A 14,059-nucleotide genomic window follows, 5' to 3' on the forward strand; every position below is an offset into this window, starting at 1 on the left:
TCAGCTCCCTGAAGATTCTGCTTGATGATGCATTCTACAGGACATGATGAACCAGAGAGGACTGTAGGGACAGCATGCCACAGCCAAGCTTAGCACAAGGAATAAGCTGCAATGTTATATAAGTGATATAAGCCACTGCTTGTAATTAAATTGAAGGTTGTGCTATTTCATTGTGGAAGAAAATGTGAAAATCAAGAACAGATGCCTAGTTAATTACACAATCACTCTTATTTATTGTCATTCTGTAGGAAAATATGTTAATTAGGAATAATGCAAGACTTTTCAACTAGATGAACTTAATATACCAGATTTTTTTAGAAATCATGAACAATAAATTCCTATTATCCATTTTTAAGAGACAGGGTATATCTGTTTACTATGTTGTCACAGAAGATCCATTATTCTCTTTATAAGAAAGATAAATATTCAGAAAATTTAATGTCAGTTGATCCTCACAGTAAATAGAGTGCAACAAGATTTCCTCCATGAAATCGGAATGGATTTATTGATAACCACAGATATCCATAACATTTTATTCTTCAGGTAACTTTTATACTAATACACAAACTTACTCCCCATAATTTAAATATTTTCTGTATAACAGTGAGTCTTAATTTCATGTAACAGTGCAAGTTTTCATTCATGTGTCCCTTATGACATCACTTTGGAATCATAACAATGTTCCATCAATATTCCCTTACAACTATTGTTATGTGCAATCAATGCTTAACTACAGATCCTCAATATAGATTTGTGCAACATCTAATAGAATAATGTAAATAAGCAGCATGATTTATGTTTCAATTTAAACACAGTACTAAATCATATGGCATCTGCTTAAAAAATATCTTGCACATTATATTATGAAAATTAACACTAATCAAGCAAATATGGGATTAATTGTAGAAGTAACAAGATATCAGTGATATTGTTATCTCTACTGGCAATGTGACATTATATAACATATAGTGTGTATAGCATTGTAATAACATGGAGTTGCTTATTACATATTAATAAAAGTTGATAAAGTATATTATTTCATGAGCAACATAGATTCTAGTTGATAATATGGCTAAACCACATGAAATGAGAATTACTTCTGAAAATCCCATGGAGAAGGGTATCTGATTTGCTGCTTAAAATTATTGCTGAAAGGCTTGGCAAACTCTGTTACATGTGAGATTACCTTCATTCTATGATTTTTGTTTGCATTGGAGTCATTTATATTTACACAATGGTAAATACTTCTCACAAAAAAATACATTACAAATTCAACAACACTGAGCAAACTTGCTCCAAGGAAAAATCCAGCAGTCCCTCCTATTGATACTGAAAAGAAAATCAGAAGTTTTATTCATTCATTAAGTTGTATATTTAAAGGTATTCTTAAGGTATAGACAAACAAGAACATAAATTCACAAGACTGAAGCCCATAAAGAAAAATTGACTTCTGTGACTAAGCTAATTAGAGCACTTCTTTATTATGATACTAGTCATAATGTAAATTCATGAAACAATCAAGTGAAACTTACAAGGGATTGGCATTATACTTATCAGTAAGATGTTGCACCCCCTCTAGTCTGGAAGCATACACTGACTTGTTTGGAAAGGGTGTCATAAAGCCATTGTATCCTCTCATGAGATGAGCTTTTCTGCAGCTGTTGTAAGTCTCCTCGATATACCAGATACTGACACTGGGATGGAGTTGACATCCATGCTGGTCTCACACATGTTCTACCAGGTGCTGCAAATCTTGCTGGCCATGGAGTATGTGAACATCAAGCAGAGTGTTCATAGAGACAAATATCTCATGTAGAGTGCTATCCTGTAAAAACAGTGCCCTGATACTGTCACATGGGACTTAACTTGTGAGGGCACAGCATGTATGTGGTGTACTGTTGTGTGGTCATAATTCCCTCAGTCGCTACCAGCCATCGCCTGAATGAGGTCACATACAATGGCCCTCCACACCACAATTCCATGTGTAACATCACTATGCCTCTCCAAATTTTGGAAGAATAGGATCTCTCTCCATGTTGCCAGCATAATCATCAATGGTGGCCATCCAGGTTAGTGCCATCCATCTGCAGTCCACGAGTCCATGTTTCCCAGTCATGGCACAACTTCAAAAGCAGTGATTTGTGTTAAAGTGTTAAAGACATCCTATGCAAGTGAAAGTAGTTCCCTAACTGGGCTGCAGCTAGTCTCCACCAGTGGTGCGGGAAGGCACAGAATATTGCAGGGAGATCATTACTTGTTCTCAGGTGACGGGTACAGATGTGCAGGGGTTACAGTGTGTGAACATTTCTTGTGGTGAACTGGTGTTCAGACATGCTTGACTAGAACCTTGACGATTTGTATGCCTTCCCAAATATTCCCATGCAGCCCAATATCAGGCCACTGTCACATCTGAATGCCCCACAAAACTGGATATTGCAAAGTTAGAAAAGCTGTCCAAATGGAGACCCATCTTGAGGCCCCTTTCAAACTCCGCCAGGTGCTAATAATGTTGTCACATTGTCCTTCAAGATGATCACTCAGCATTTAATGGTGTTTATGTCCCTTATATACTCTACCAGGCCTAGTAACAACACTCAACATGAACAACTCCAGTGCACTCTAGTGACCATTCTAACTGTCACAGAGAATTGCAACTATCATCTTTTACATGCAGAACCATGGTGGGTATATGCATGAAGTTCCATTAACATCTGTCCATGTTTTCTGGGTACTTCACTTTTTCATCAGGCAATCAGTGTTGTTATGTTATGACTGTTTCCCCTACATTTAAATGTACACACATAACTGTTAAGTAAAATTCAATGTTTAATGTTTATTTATATGTTTTACAGGTCATAGCACAATTATGTATAGCATCTTCCAACCATTAAGGAAAAATTCTTAATATTGTGAGGGATAATTAAATAAAGAAAACTGTACTCCAAACAAAATTCCTTTATGATTGACAGACTGCAGTTGTGTGGGACAGTGTGGCCAGCATAAAGCCAGCCACGCTAGCCTAGGTTCTGCATGTACCAACAAAATTGGCAACACATTAAGCATGTGATGCTTGAGAAAGAACTGAGATTGGGTGGCAGCTGGCCCCTACCACTCAACTTGCTGAAATGTCATTACTGATCAATATTTATCTTCAGGTGGCTAAATGTGTAGCACCATTGATAGGCACATACAAAAGTAAAAGGGACACACCAGCTAGCTCTTGAAATGAAGAGTTCTCCACTCAGCTCCTCTGGAAGGAGAGAGGGATAGGTTAAGGGAGATTAAAAAGTAAGAGCAGGTGACTCAGACTCTAGTATGAGAGTGACCCAACTGTAATAAGGACATGGTTGGACAAAGATGGAAGGGGAGGAGCAGAGAGGGCAGGTTGTGGTGATATGTGGGTAAGCATTATGCCAGATTCAATCCAGAGGTGATAAGAGACAGAAAAAGGTAAAGATGCAATAGGGGAACAAGAGATGAGAAGTCATAAGTATAGGAGTGTGTTGGAATGCAAAAATGTGCTGAAGAGAAGTTCTGATTTCCAGAGTTGTAGGAAAATAGCAACATTTGGGAGAATCTGAATAGTTCTTGTCATGTAGAAGCACTCAGGCTACTGAAGTCATGCTGTAGAGCATGTCTTGCAACTAGCTACTGGGTCCCCAAAACAGTTTTTCTATGCCTATTCATGTGCTTAGCCAGTTTAGATGTGGCATGCTCACATAAAACACTGTGCAGAGAACATAAGTTAAATGACAAACAATTTACATGTTTACACCAGTTGCTCTGCCTTCCACACTGTAGGATTTATCAGTCTGTGGATGGAATAGGTGGTAGTGGGTAGGTGCACAGTACAGGTTTTTACTGTGTGGATGACTGCATGGGTAGGAACCTTGGGGTAGGGATAATGGTTTGGGAAACTTTATCCCTTCCCTATGGGACCGTCCCCACAGTAAAAACTTACACCATACATCCACCGACTACTATCTACTCCAGTTCCTAATCCGGGTGATGGGAAAGGACTGATGAGGTTTAGGAAATTGGTAGAGTTTGGAAAAGTCACCCAGGCCCAGGTTTAGGGGAGACTTACTGATTGTTGAGGACTGCATCACATAAGATTTGAAAACCTGAGAGCTTAAAGATGGAAGATAGGGTATTATGCAACACAGAGATTACTGCTAAAACATCATGCATGAGTTAGTAAGAATGAAAAGCTAAGTGCATTGTATGCGATAGAGGCAGGAGGGAGATGGCGAAAAACGAACACATCAGAAAATGAAAGATATAGAAAACTAAAAGGAAATGAAGAAAGGAATAGTTTCTGTGACGAAATGCTGAAGCCAAAGAAATTAACATAAATTAAGGCTAGGTGGGTGGTGAGAACCAAGGACATGTTGTAGTACCAGTTCCCACCTGTGGAATTCTGAGAAACAGGTATCTGGAGGAATAATCCAGATAGTATGTGTGGTGAAACAGGCACCAAGGTCATATTTTAGAACATGCTCTGCAACAGGATATTTTGTGTTGCTAGCATACACCCTCTGCTTATATCCATTCATCGTAACTGATAACTGGTAGTAGTCGAGTTAAGTAAAATGCTGAATAGTGTTCACATAACAGCTGATATACGACATGTGCTTTTCACAGTTGATGCTCCCTTCAACAGTATATGTTTTATCCATTACATGGCTGATATAGGTGGTGGTAGAAAGGTGCATAGCACAAGTCTTGCAGCAGGAGCAGTCACAGGCTTAGGAGCCATAGGGCAGAGAAATGGTTGCAGAAGGAGCATAGGGTCTGATGAGGATATTGAAGAGATTAGAAGGATGAAGAAAAGCTATTACAGCTGTGGTGGGTGAAATGTTGCACAGAATGGACCTCACTTCAGGGAACGATTTTAGGAAGTCATAGTCTTGTCACAGTAGCTGATTAATACATTCAAGACCAGGATAAAAGTGAGTGGCAAGTGGTGTATTCCTAATTTTTTTTTTCAGCAGTACCAGGATTGGATGTGATGGCCCAGGAAATCTGCTGTTGAACAGTGATGGTGAGGTAATTACACCCACTGAAGGCTGAGGTGAGGATAGTGCTGGACTGCTGTAAAGAGTCTGCGTCTGAACAAATTTGATTGTCTCAAATGCTAAGACTGCATGGGAGGGAATGTTTGACATGGAAAGAATGGCAACTGTCAAAATGTAAGAACTGTTGTTTGTTAGTAGGTTCAATGTGAACAGAACTGCTTAGCTGACCTTTGTGCAAGATGAGATCAACACCAAAGAAATTGCTAGGGATTCAGAATAGGACCATGTGAAATTTAATTGGGAGAATATACTTAGAGATCTAGGAATTTTGACAGGTCAGCTTCACCATGAGTCCATATGGTAAAGATGTCTTCAATGTATCTAACCAAACCAGGGGCTGAATGCTTATGGATCCCAGGAAAACCCTCTCCAAGCTACCTATGAACAGACTGGCATAGGAAGGAGCCATCCTGGTTCCCATGGCTGTACCACTGACATGTTTATACATCTGCTCCTCAAATGTGAAGTAGTAGTTGGTAAGTATAAAGTTGAGTAAGATGAGCAGGAAATGTGTCATAGGTTAGGAATCATGTGGGCACTGAGTGAGGAAATGTTCAGCAGTAGGCAGACCTTGTTCATGGGGGATTTTGGTATAGAGGGAGGTGTCATCAATGGTGACTAACAGGGTGTGTGGTGGGAGTCAGATGGGCACAGATTTAAGACAATCTAGGAAATGGTTAGTGTCTTTAATATAAAAGGCAAGTCTTTCTACTATGGACTGCAAGTGTTGATCAACTAAGGCAGATATTCATTTGCTGGGTCATTTGAAATCAGCAACTATGGGACAGCCAGGTTGATTGGGTCATTGGATCTTCAGGAAGAAGGTACAAGATGGGGTTGCATGGTTTGGGTGGTGTAAGAAGTTCTATGGACTGAGGTGTTAGTCACTGTGAGGGGCCTGATGTTTAAGGTCAGTTTGAATCACAAGGATGGGATTGTGGTGGCAGATTCTGAATGTAGAGGTGACAGACAGCAGTCACAGACCTTCACTTATATACTTCCATTGATCAAGTACTGCAGTGGTGGGTCTCTTATCCACTGGTAGCTTAATGGTGGTGTCATCAGCTTTTTGAGAAAGAAGAGCCTGGAGGTATGTAGAGGACAGAGTAGGGTCATGTTATAGGGATCTGAGGATGGGTTGTGAAGCAGTTCTGATTGTAAGGAATTCTTGGAAGGCTTGTAAGGGTTAATTTAGAAGTAGTAGTGGTGGATCAAGTTGAGATTGTTGTCCGAACTGTTCAAGTCTGGGTTCAATGTCAGGTTTGTTGTTGGAATGGTTTTGAGGTTAGGTTGCACAGTGATATTTTCAGTTGACATTATGTGTGAAGGAAATAGGATCTTCACCAAAGCAGCATGATTAAATGCAGATTTACTGCTAAAAGTGAGACCATTGGATAATACAGATAACTCAGGAGGAGAGAGTGGCTTTATACAAGAGGTTGAGAACACTGTACTGTTGCGAATAGGTCTTGTGATTATGAGTTATTATTAGTTCTGTGAGGCAATGGTGAAGGCTGGAGGATTTTAAGGAGGTTGCTAAGCTTGGTCTGTGGGAGAGGAGATGTGGTTGATGGTGTGACTGTTTAGGGTGTGCTCCTCCTGTCTACCAACGCAGAAGGAGCTGGCCACTGTTCGTGAACAGCTGAGCGTGTTGATGGCCGCGGTCAGCTGTCTTCAGGCCGCTGCCTCAGTATGTGTCAGTAGTGGGGAGTCTGGTGCATCGCATGGTACACCCCAGGTGTTACATGCTTCACCCGCTGTCCCTGCTGTCGAGACATCTTCGCGGGTACCGGGTGAGGTTGGGCCACCCTCTCCCCAACGGGAATGGCAGGTTCAGCGGCATTCGCGGCGCTCGAGGCGGAGGGTAAATGTGGAGGCTGGCCATGTGGCATCGTCCACTCTGCCTGTGAGTGGACATGTGGCCACTCCTTCAGCAAGGTCCGAGCAGGCACCCGGGGGGGGGGGGGGGGCGGGGGGGGGGGGGAGGTAATTAGTTATTGGGAGCTCCAATGTTAGGCAGGTAATGGAGCCCCTTAGGGAAATAGCAGAAAGGTCGGGGAAGAAGGCCAGTGTTTACTCTGTCTGCTTGCCGAGATGTGGAGGAGGCCCTGCCGGCGGCGATAGAGAGCACTGGGTGCACCCGACTGCAAGTTGTTGCTCATGTTGGCACCAATGATTCCTGCCATTTGGGTTCAGAGGTCATCCTCAGTTCGTACAGGCAGTTGGCAGAATTGGTGAAGGCGGAAAGCCTAGCTCTCAGGGTTGAATCAGAGCTAACTATTTGTAGTATTGTTCCCAGAGCCGATCGCAGTCCTCTGGTTTGGAGCCGAGTGGAAGGGTTAAACCAGAGGCTCAGACGATTCTGCGGAGATCTGGGGTGCAAATTTCTCAACCTCTGCTATCGGGTGGAGAAATGTAGGGTTCCCCTGAATAGGTCAGGCATGCACTACATGCCGGAAGCAGCTACAAGGGTAGCGGAATACGTATGGAGTGCACATGGGGGTTTTTTAGGTTAGAGAATTCCCTCCCTAGGCCCGACAAGACGCCTCCTGAGACGCGGCAAGGTATGAGTAGGCAAAATTCAACAGGGAATAACAATATTGATGTGCTAATAGTAAACTGCTGGAGCGTCTATAGAAAGGTCCCAGAACTGCTCTCATTAATAAATGGTCACAACGCCCATATAGGACCAGGGACAGAAAGTTGGCTGAAACCAGACGTAAACAATAATGAAATCCTAAACTCAGATTGGAATGTATACCACAGAGACAAGCTGCACAGTGAAGAGGCAGGCATGTTTATAGTGATAAGAAGTGCAATAGTATCGAAGGAAATTGACGGAGATCCGAAATGTGAAATAATTTGGGTGAAGGTCACTGTTAAAGCAGGCTCAGACATGGTAATTGGATGTCTCTATAGGCCCCCTGGCTCAGCAGCTGTTGTGGCTGAACACCTGAAGGATAATTTGGAAAATATTTTGAGTAGATTTCCCCACCATGTTATAGTTCTGGGTGGAGATTTTAATTTGACGGATATCGACTGGGAGACTCAAACGTTCATAATGGGTGGCCAGGGACAAAGAATTCAGTGAAATTTTTTTAAGTGCTTTATCTGAAAACTACCTTGAGCAGTTAAACAGAGAACTGACTCGTGGAGATAGCATATTAGACCTCCTGGTGACAAACAGCCCCGAACTGTTTGAAACAGTTAACGCAGAACAGGGAATCAGCGATCATAAAGCGGTTACTGCATCGATGATTTCAGCCGTAAATAGAAATATTAAAAAAGGTAGGAAGATTGTTCTGTTTTGCAAAAGTGACAAAAAGTAGATTACAGAATACCTGATGGCTCAACACAAAAGTTTTGTCTCAAGTACAGATAGTGTTGAGGATCAGTGGACAAAGTTCAAAACCATCGTACAATATGCATTAGATGAGTATGTGCCAAGCAAGATCATAAGAGATGGAAAAGAGCCACTGTGGTACAACAACTGAGTTAGAAAACTGCTGTGGAAGCAAAGGGAACTTCACAGCAAACATAAACATAGCCAAAGCCTTGCAGACAAACAAAAATTCCGCGAAGCAAAATGTAGTGTGAGGAGGGCTATGCGAGAGGCGTTCAATGAATTCAAAAGTAAAGTTCTATGTACTGACTTGGCAGAAAATCCTAAGAAATTTTGGTCTTATGTCAAAGCAGTAGGTGCATCAAAACAAAATGTCCAGACACTCTGTGACCAAAATGGTACTGAAACAGAGGATGATAGACTGAAGGCCGAAATACTAAATGTCTTTTTCCAAAGCTGTTTCACAGAGGAAGACTGCACTGTAGTTCATTCTCTAGATTGTCGCACAGATGACAAAAAGGTAGATATCGAAATAGACGAGAGAGGGATAGAGAAACAATTAAAACCGCTCAAAGTAGGAAAGGCCGCTGGACCTGATGGGATACCAGTTCGATTTTACACAGAGTAAGTGAAGGAACTTGCCCCCCTTTTTGCAGCCGTGTACCGTAGGTCTCTAGATGAGTGTAGCATTCCAAAGGATTGGAAAAGGGCCACAGGTCATCCCTGTTTTCAAGAAGGGACATCGAACAGATGTGCAGAACTATAGACCTATATCTCTAACGTCGATCAGTTGTAGAATTTTGGAACACGTATTATGTTTGAGTATAATGACTTTTCTGGAGACTAGAAATCTACTCTTTAGGAATCAGCATGGGTTTCGAAAAAGACGGTCATGTGAAACCCAGCTCACGCTATTTGTCCACGAGACTCAGAGGGCCTAGACACGGGTTCACAGGTAGATGCCGTGTTTCTTGACTTCCACAAGGCGTTCGATACAGTTCCCCACAGTCGTTTAATGGACAAAGTAAGAGCATATGGACTATCAGACCAATTGTGTGATTGGATTGAAGAGTTCCTAGATAACAGAATGCAGCATGTCATTCTCAATGGAGAGAAGTCTTCCGAAGTAAGAGTGATTTCAGGTGTGCCGCAGGGGAGTGTCATAGGACCGTTGCTATTCACAATATACATAAATTACCTTGTGGATGACATCAGAAGTTCACTGAGGCTTTTTGCAGATGATGCTGTGGTGTATTGAGAGGTTGTAACAATGGAAAATTGTACTGAAATTCAGGAGGATCTGCAGTGAATTGACGCTTGGTGCAGGGAATGGCAATTCAGTCTCAATGTAGAAAAGTGTAATGTGCTGCGAATTCCATAAATTATCTGGGAGTACGCATTAGGAGTGATTTAAAATGGAATGATCATATAAAGTTGATCGTCGGTAAAGCAGATGCCAGACTGAGATTCATTGGAAGAATCCTAAGGAAATGCAATCCGAGAACAAAGGAAGTAGGTTACAGTACACTTGTTTGCCCACTGCTTGAATATTGCTCAGCAGTGTGGGATCCGTACCAGATAGGGTTGATAGAAGAGATAGAGGATCCAACGGAGAGCAGCATGCTTCGTTATAGGATCATTTAGTAATCACGAAAGCATTATGGAGATGATAGATAAACTCCAGTGGAAGACTCTGCAGGAGAGACGCTCAGTAGCTCAGTACGGGCTTTTGTTAAAGTTTTGAGAACATACCTTCACCGAAGAGTCAAGCAGTATATTGCTCCCTCCTACATATATCTCGCAAACAGACCATGAGGATAAAATCAGAGAGATTAGAGCCCACACAGAAGCATACTGACAATATTTCTTTCCATGAACAATACAAGACTGGAATAGAAGGGAGAACCGATAGAGGTACTCAGAGTACCTTCCGCCACACACCACCTGGTGGGTTGCGGAGTATGGATGTGGATGTGGATGTAGATGTAGATGTAGATGTAGATGTAGGGTGAAGATCCAGTAGTCAAGATTTCAAACTTCATTACCATCACTATTGTTGAAATCCACACTATTCCCTTAATTAATATGATAAATCATACAGCTTCTCCTGCAATAAATGCAAAGTAAACATCTCATCTCAGAATAATTTTTTCCTTCCATATTATCAAGAATCCCTCTGTATGCAGCACATTTATTTAAAAATGATCTGCAATGTTCAGCATGTACATCTCAGTGACATATTTACATCTTTTGTCTTGTGTATATTATCTAAGTACGATCTCCCCCTCCAATAAGTCGTTGCTTCATCTCAAGATAAGTCTCCTTCCAGATGATACATTTCATTTGTCTGGTTCCAGGTGCCCTAGCTGAGGATTTTTAGCAAAGCGTAATGAATATATCAAACAATGGAAAATCCAGGATGTAATGTAACAATACAAGAGAAGGAAAGTTGCTACTCACCATATAGCGGAGATGCTGAGCTGTGATAGGCACAATAAAAAGATTCACACAATTAAAGCTTTTGGCCATTAAGGCCTTTGTCAGCAGTAGACACACACACACACACACACACACACACACACACACACACACACACACACACACACATAAATGCAACTTGCACACACATCTGCAGTCTCAGGGAGCTGAGATCACACAGCTCTCTGAGACTGCAGATGTGTGTGCAAGTTGCTTTTATGTAATTATGTAATGAATATATGATATTTTTAAATCTGTCTGCACACGCTCATTGCTGATCCTCTATTTTCAAGCAGCAGATCTTCTTTTCAGTAGGCTTGTAATCAGATGAATTTTATGTTACTCATGTGTAATAAAAATTCAAAGAAAACAAATAATTCTCCTATACTTTATTATGTTTAAGGAGTGCAACTGGTCCTCATTTTCTGCCACATACGATATTTCATAAGGGCACCTGCCAGACATATTGAGGTGAGCATTCAAAGGCTGACACTGGTTGCCTGTGTTGCACAATTTGTTAATCTGCTATATGTGTTTTGCATATGTACCATTTTTGTAACTGCAACACAAATCACACTACCAACAGGCAGCATACTCGATGGCAGAAATGCAAACTTCAAGAGTATTCAGTATACTGGGAAAATTTCTGTTCTTCTATACTTGCAGGTTCCCAGTTACAGATCCTAGATCCATCCCTCATATTGCTCAGAAATGCATTCAATACATTGTCATTTGTATCATCAATTATAATCTGTAAGCAGTAGACTAAAGAAGTACATTGGTGTATTGTTAGTAGGATGAATAAACAGTCTTTTCTCATAAATGCATGACATTGCATGCCATGTGAATTTCTAAGTTAGTTTACTGTGACCATTGCAGGTTCTTGATCATTATAAGTTCCATCACAATTGTTACATTACATATATGTTCAAATTCTGCAGTGTCTCAAAACATATTCGAAAGTTCCTCTCCCATACTATCATCACTATGCTAGGCTTCTTCATTCTTGAGACTCCAGCCATTATCCTCTGAGTTGTTGTCTTTGAATTGATAATCACTATTTTCTAATAGATTCAAAAACTGATTTTCCCCCACCTACTCTACTTCATGGCAGAAGGTCAGTTTGCCATTTGGTTAGCTACCATTTCAAACTATGTATACCACAGACAACTAAAGGCAAGAAAACAGAACAGTAGGTAGGGAAATATTTCCAGACATTTCATCTGGTTCTTGTACCAATATGTCTGAACAGATGCTAAACCAGACTAAATAAGATCCATGTGGATGCACCCACTTGTATGTGTAATCTGTGCTGGCTTAAACGTCAGCTAAACTGCATTCATGCCCCATTCTGAATCCTATAAACAGCAGCTGCAATAAACATGGTAAGTGATTATTCCACTATTTTAATGGTCATATAAGATTAACATTTATAATAAATTGACTAATCCATAGCACTCACCAACCAAATCCAGTTTGGTCCTTACAACATTTCGTTTGAACCTTTCCACAGGCAGAGAGTGCATTTTAAGTGAAATTTCTGACACAAAGCTCTCATAATTAGTGCTCCCTCCACTGAAAAGGAGATAATCACATCATAGAAAGTTTATAGTGCAGTGGTAGTCAACCTTATTCCTTCCGCCCACTAGTTGGTGTTCGAGCTTTCATGCTGGGTGATAGGCAGTTGGGAGTTAAAGATATTTTCGTAAGGTTTCCATAAAATTTTGACATAAACTGTTCTGTAAGTAATTATTATCATATGCTTTAACTTTCTGCTTTATAAATTTTAGAAGATAATGTTACTTTCTTACTTTGTACATCACCATTACTGTAGAACTTGTAGAAGTTAAAAAAATCTTACTTTGTGAACAGAGATGCAAACATAGGTGGTAGGTAAAAAAGGTTGACTACCCCTATTTTAGAGGAACAAGTAGCATTGTTTAAGATAGTGAGATGTACACTGTATTAATGTATTCAGTCTGTAAGCTTGATGTGACCTACCTGACAAATGTCTTTTGTATATACAGGTCCGCATCCACCGTGAATTTCTTGAGGGAAATCATTTTCCTGCACAGACTGTTCTGTTGTGAAATAATCACTTCATTTAGTGATTGGCTAGTTTTGTCCCTTTGGGCATTATCAAGCTAAATCAAAGCAAAAAAGTTTGATGCATATAGCATAATAAAGTCCATACATATGTATGGAGGAAGCTACATGTGATGGTGTCCCTAATAATGGTTTTGGACAACCATAGTAGTTCATCATTCCCAGATATGAAATACATACTCATTTTTTATCCTTTTTACAACTGTATTTCATGTCTGAGATAGCTGTTCCTGTAACTACTATGGTTGTATGAAGCCCTTATTTTGGACATCATAATAGGTCTCTTTCTACATGTCGACTATCTGATGCTAGATGCATTGCAGTTTTTGACAGCAATGATGCAGCTCGATAGTGCCAAAGGGCCCAAAATTACCTAATTGTTGAATTATGAAAAAAATGTTATTTGAAAACAAAACAGCCAATACAGGAAAATGTCTTCCCTCAATAAATACATGACAAAACAGTACAGAGTGACACAGTTCACAGTGATAAAGTTAACAAGAGAGTTGATATTGGAACTGCAGGATAATAGCTAAATCAATGGAGTTAAGGGTGTTTTATAAACTGCAAACTAGTGAAGTCTACAGAACTACTGCCTAGAGTCAGAGCAGATAATGTGAGTTACTTATTTATTTATTTATTTATTTATTTATTTATTTATGTCTGTGGACCATTCTGTATAATAGTGTTGGACACATCATGTTTACATGAAGTTTGAAATATGTATCTACATGCATATGTCACTAAAAGGACTGATTTCATCAAAATAAGCCTCCAAAATAAAAATACAAAGGACACTGACACACATACATAGTTAGCTTTCTGGAAGTTTTACGTATTTGCACAGTTACATATGGTATGTTACATTAATTTTTTGCTATATGGACAAATTTTAATCAAGTGAGATTTTAATATCTTTTTGAAAACAGACATAATTTCTATCATATTTATATAGTTCGGGAAATTGTTGTATAGAAGGCATCCTGCTTTTACAGGCTCTCTGTCAGTTAATTTGAGCCAATTTCCTTCAACATGATAATCATTATTATTTCTT

The 14,059-nt window shown here is 40.2% G+C and overlaps 1 protein-coding gene across 1 annotated transcript in view; it reads right to left on the minus strand.

Moving 5' to 3' along the window:
• Nucleotides 1–294: 294 nt before the first annotated feature.
• Nucleotides 295–14,059, minus strand: part of LOC126419503 (sodium channel protein Nach-like) — a 156,630-nt gene continuing 142,865 nt past the window's right edge. Inside the window, exons 11-12 of the mRNA XM_050086693.1 lie at nt 12,362–12,474; nt 295–1,329 (exon numbers count right to left, since the gene is read on the minus strand). Of these exons, the coding sequence (XP_049942650.1) occupies nt 1,094–1,329; nt 12,362–12,474 (349 nt within the window). The 3' untranslated portion in view covers nt 295–1,093. The remainder of the gene's footprint in view (nt 1,330–12,361; nt 12,475–14,059) is intronic.

The sequence above is a fragment of the Schistocerca serialis genome, chromosome 9 (assembly GCF_023864345.2).
Source record: "Schistocerca serialis cubense isolate TAMUIC-IGC-003099 chromosome 9, iqSchSeri2.2, whole genome shotgun sequence".
Classification (NCBI taxonomy): Eukaryota; Metazoa; Arthropoda; class Insecta; order Orthoptera; family Acrididae; genus Schistocerca; species Schistocerca serialis.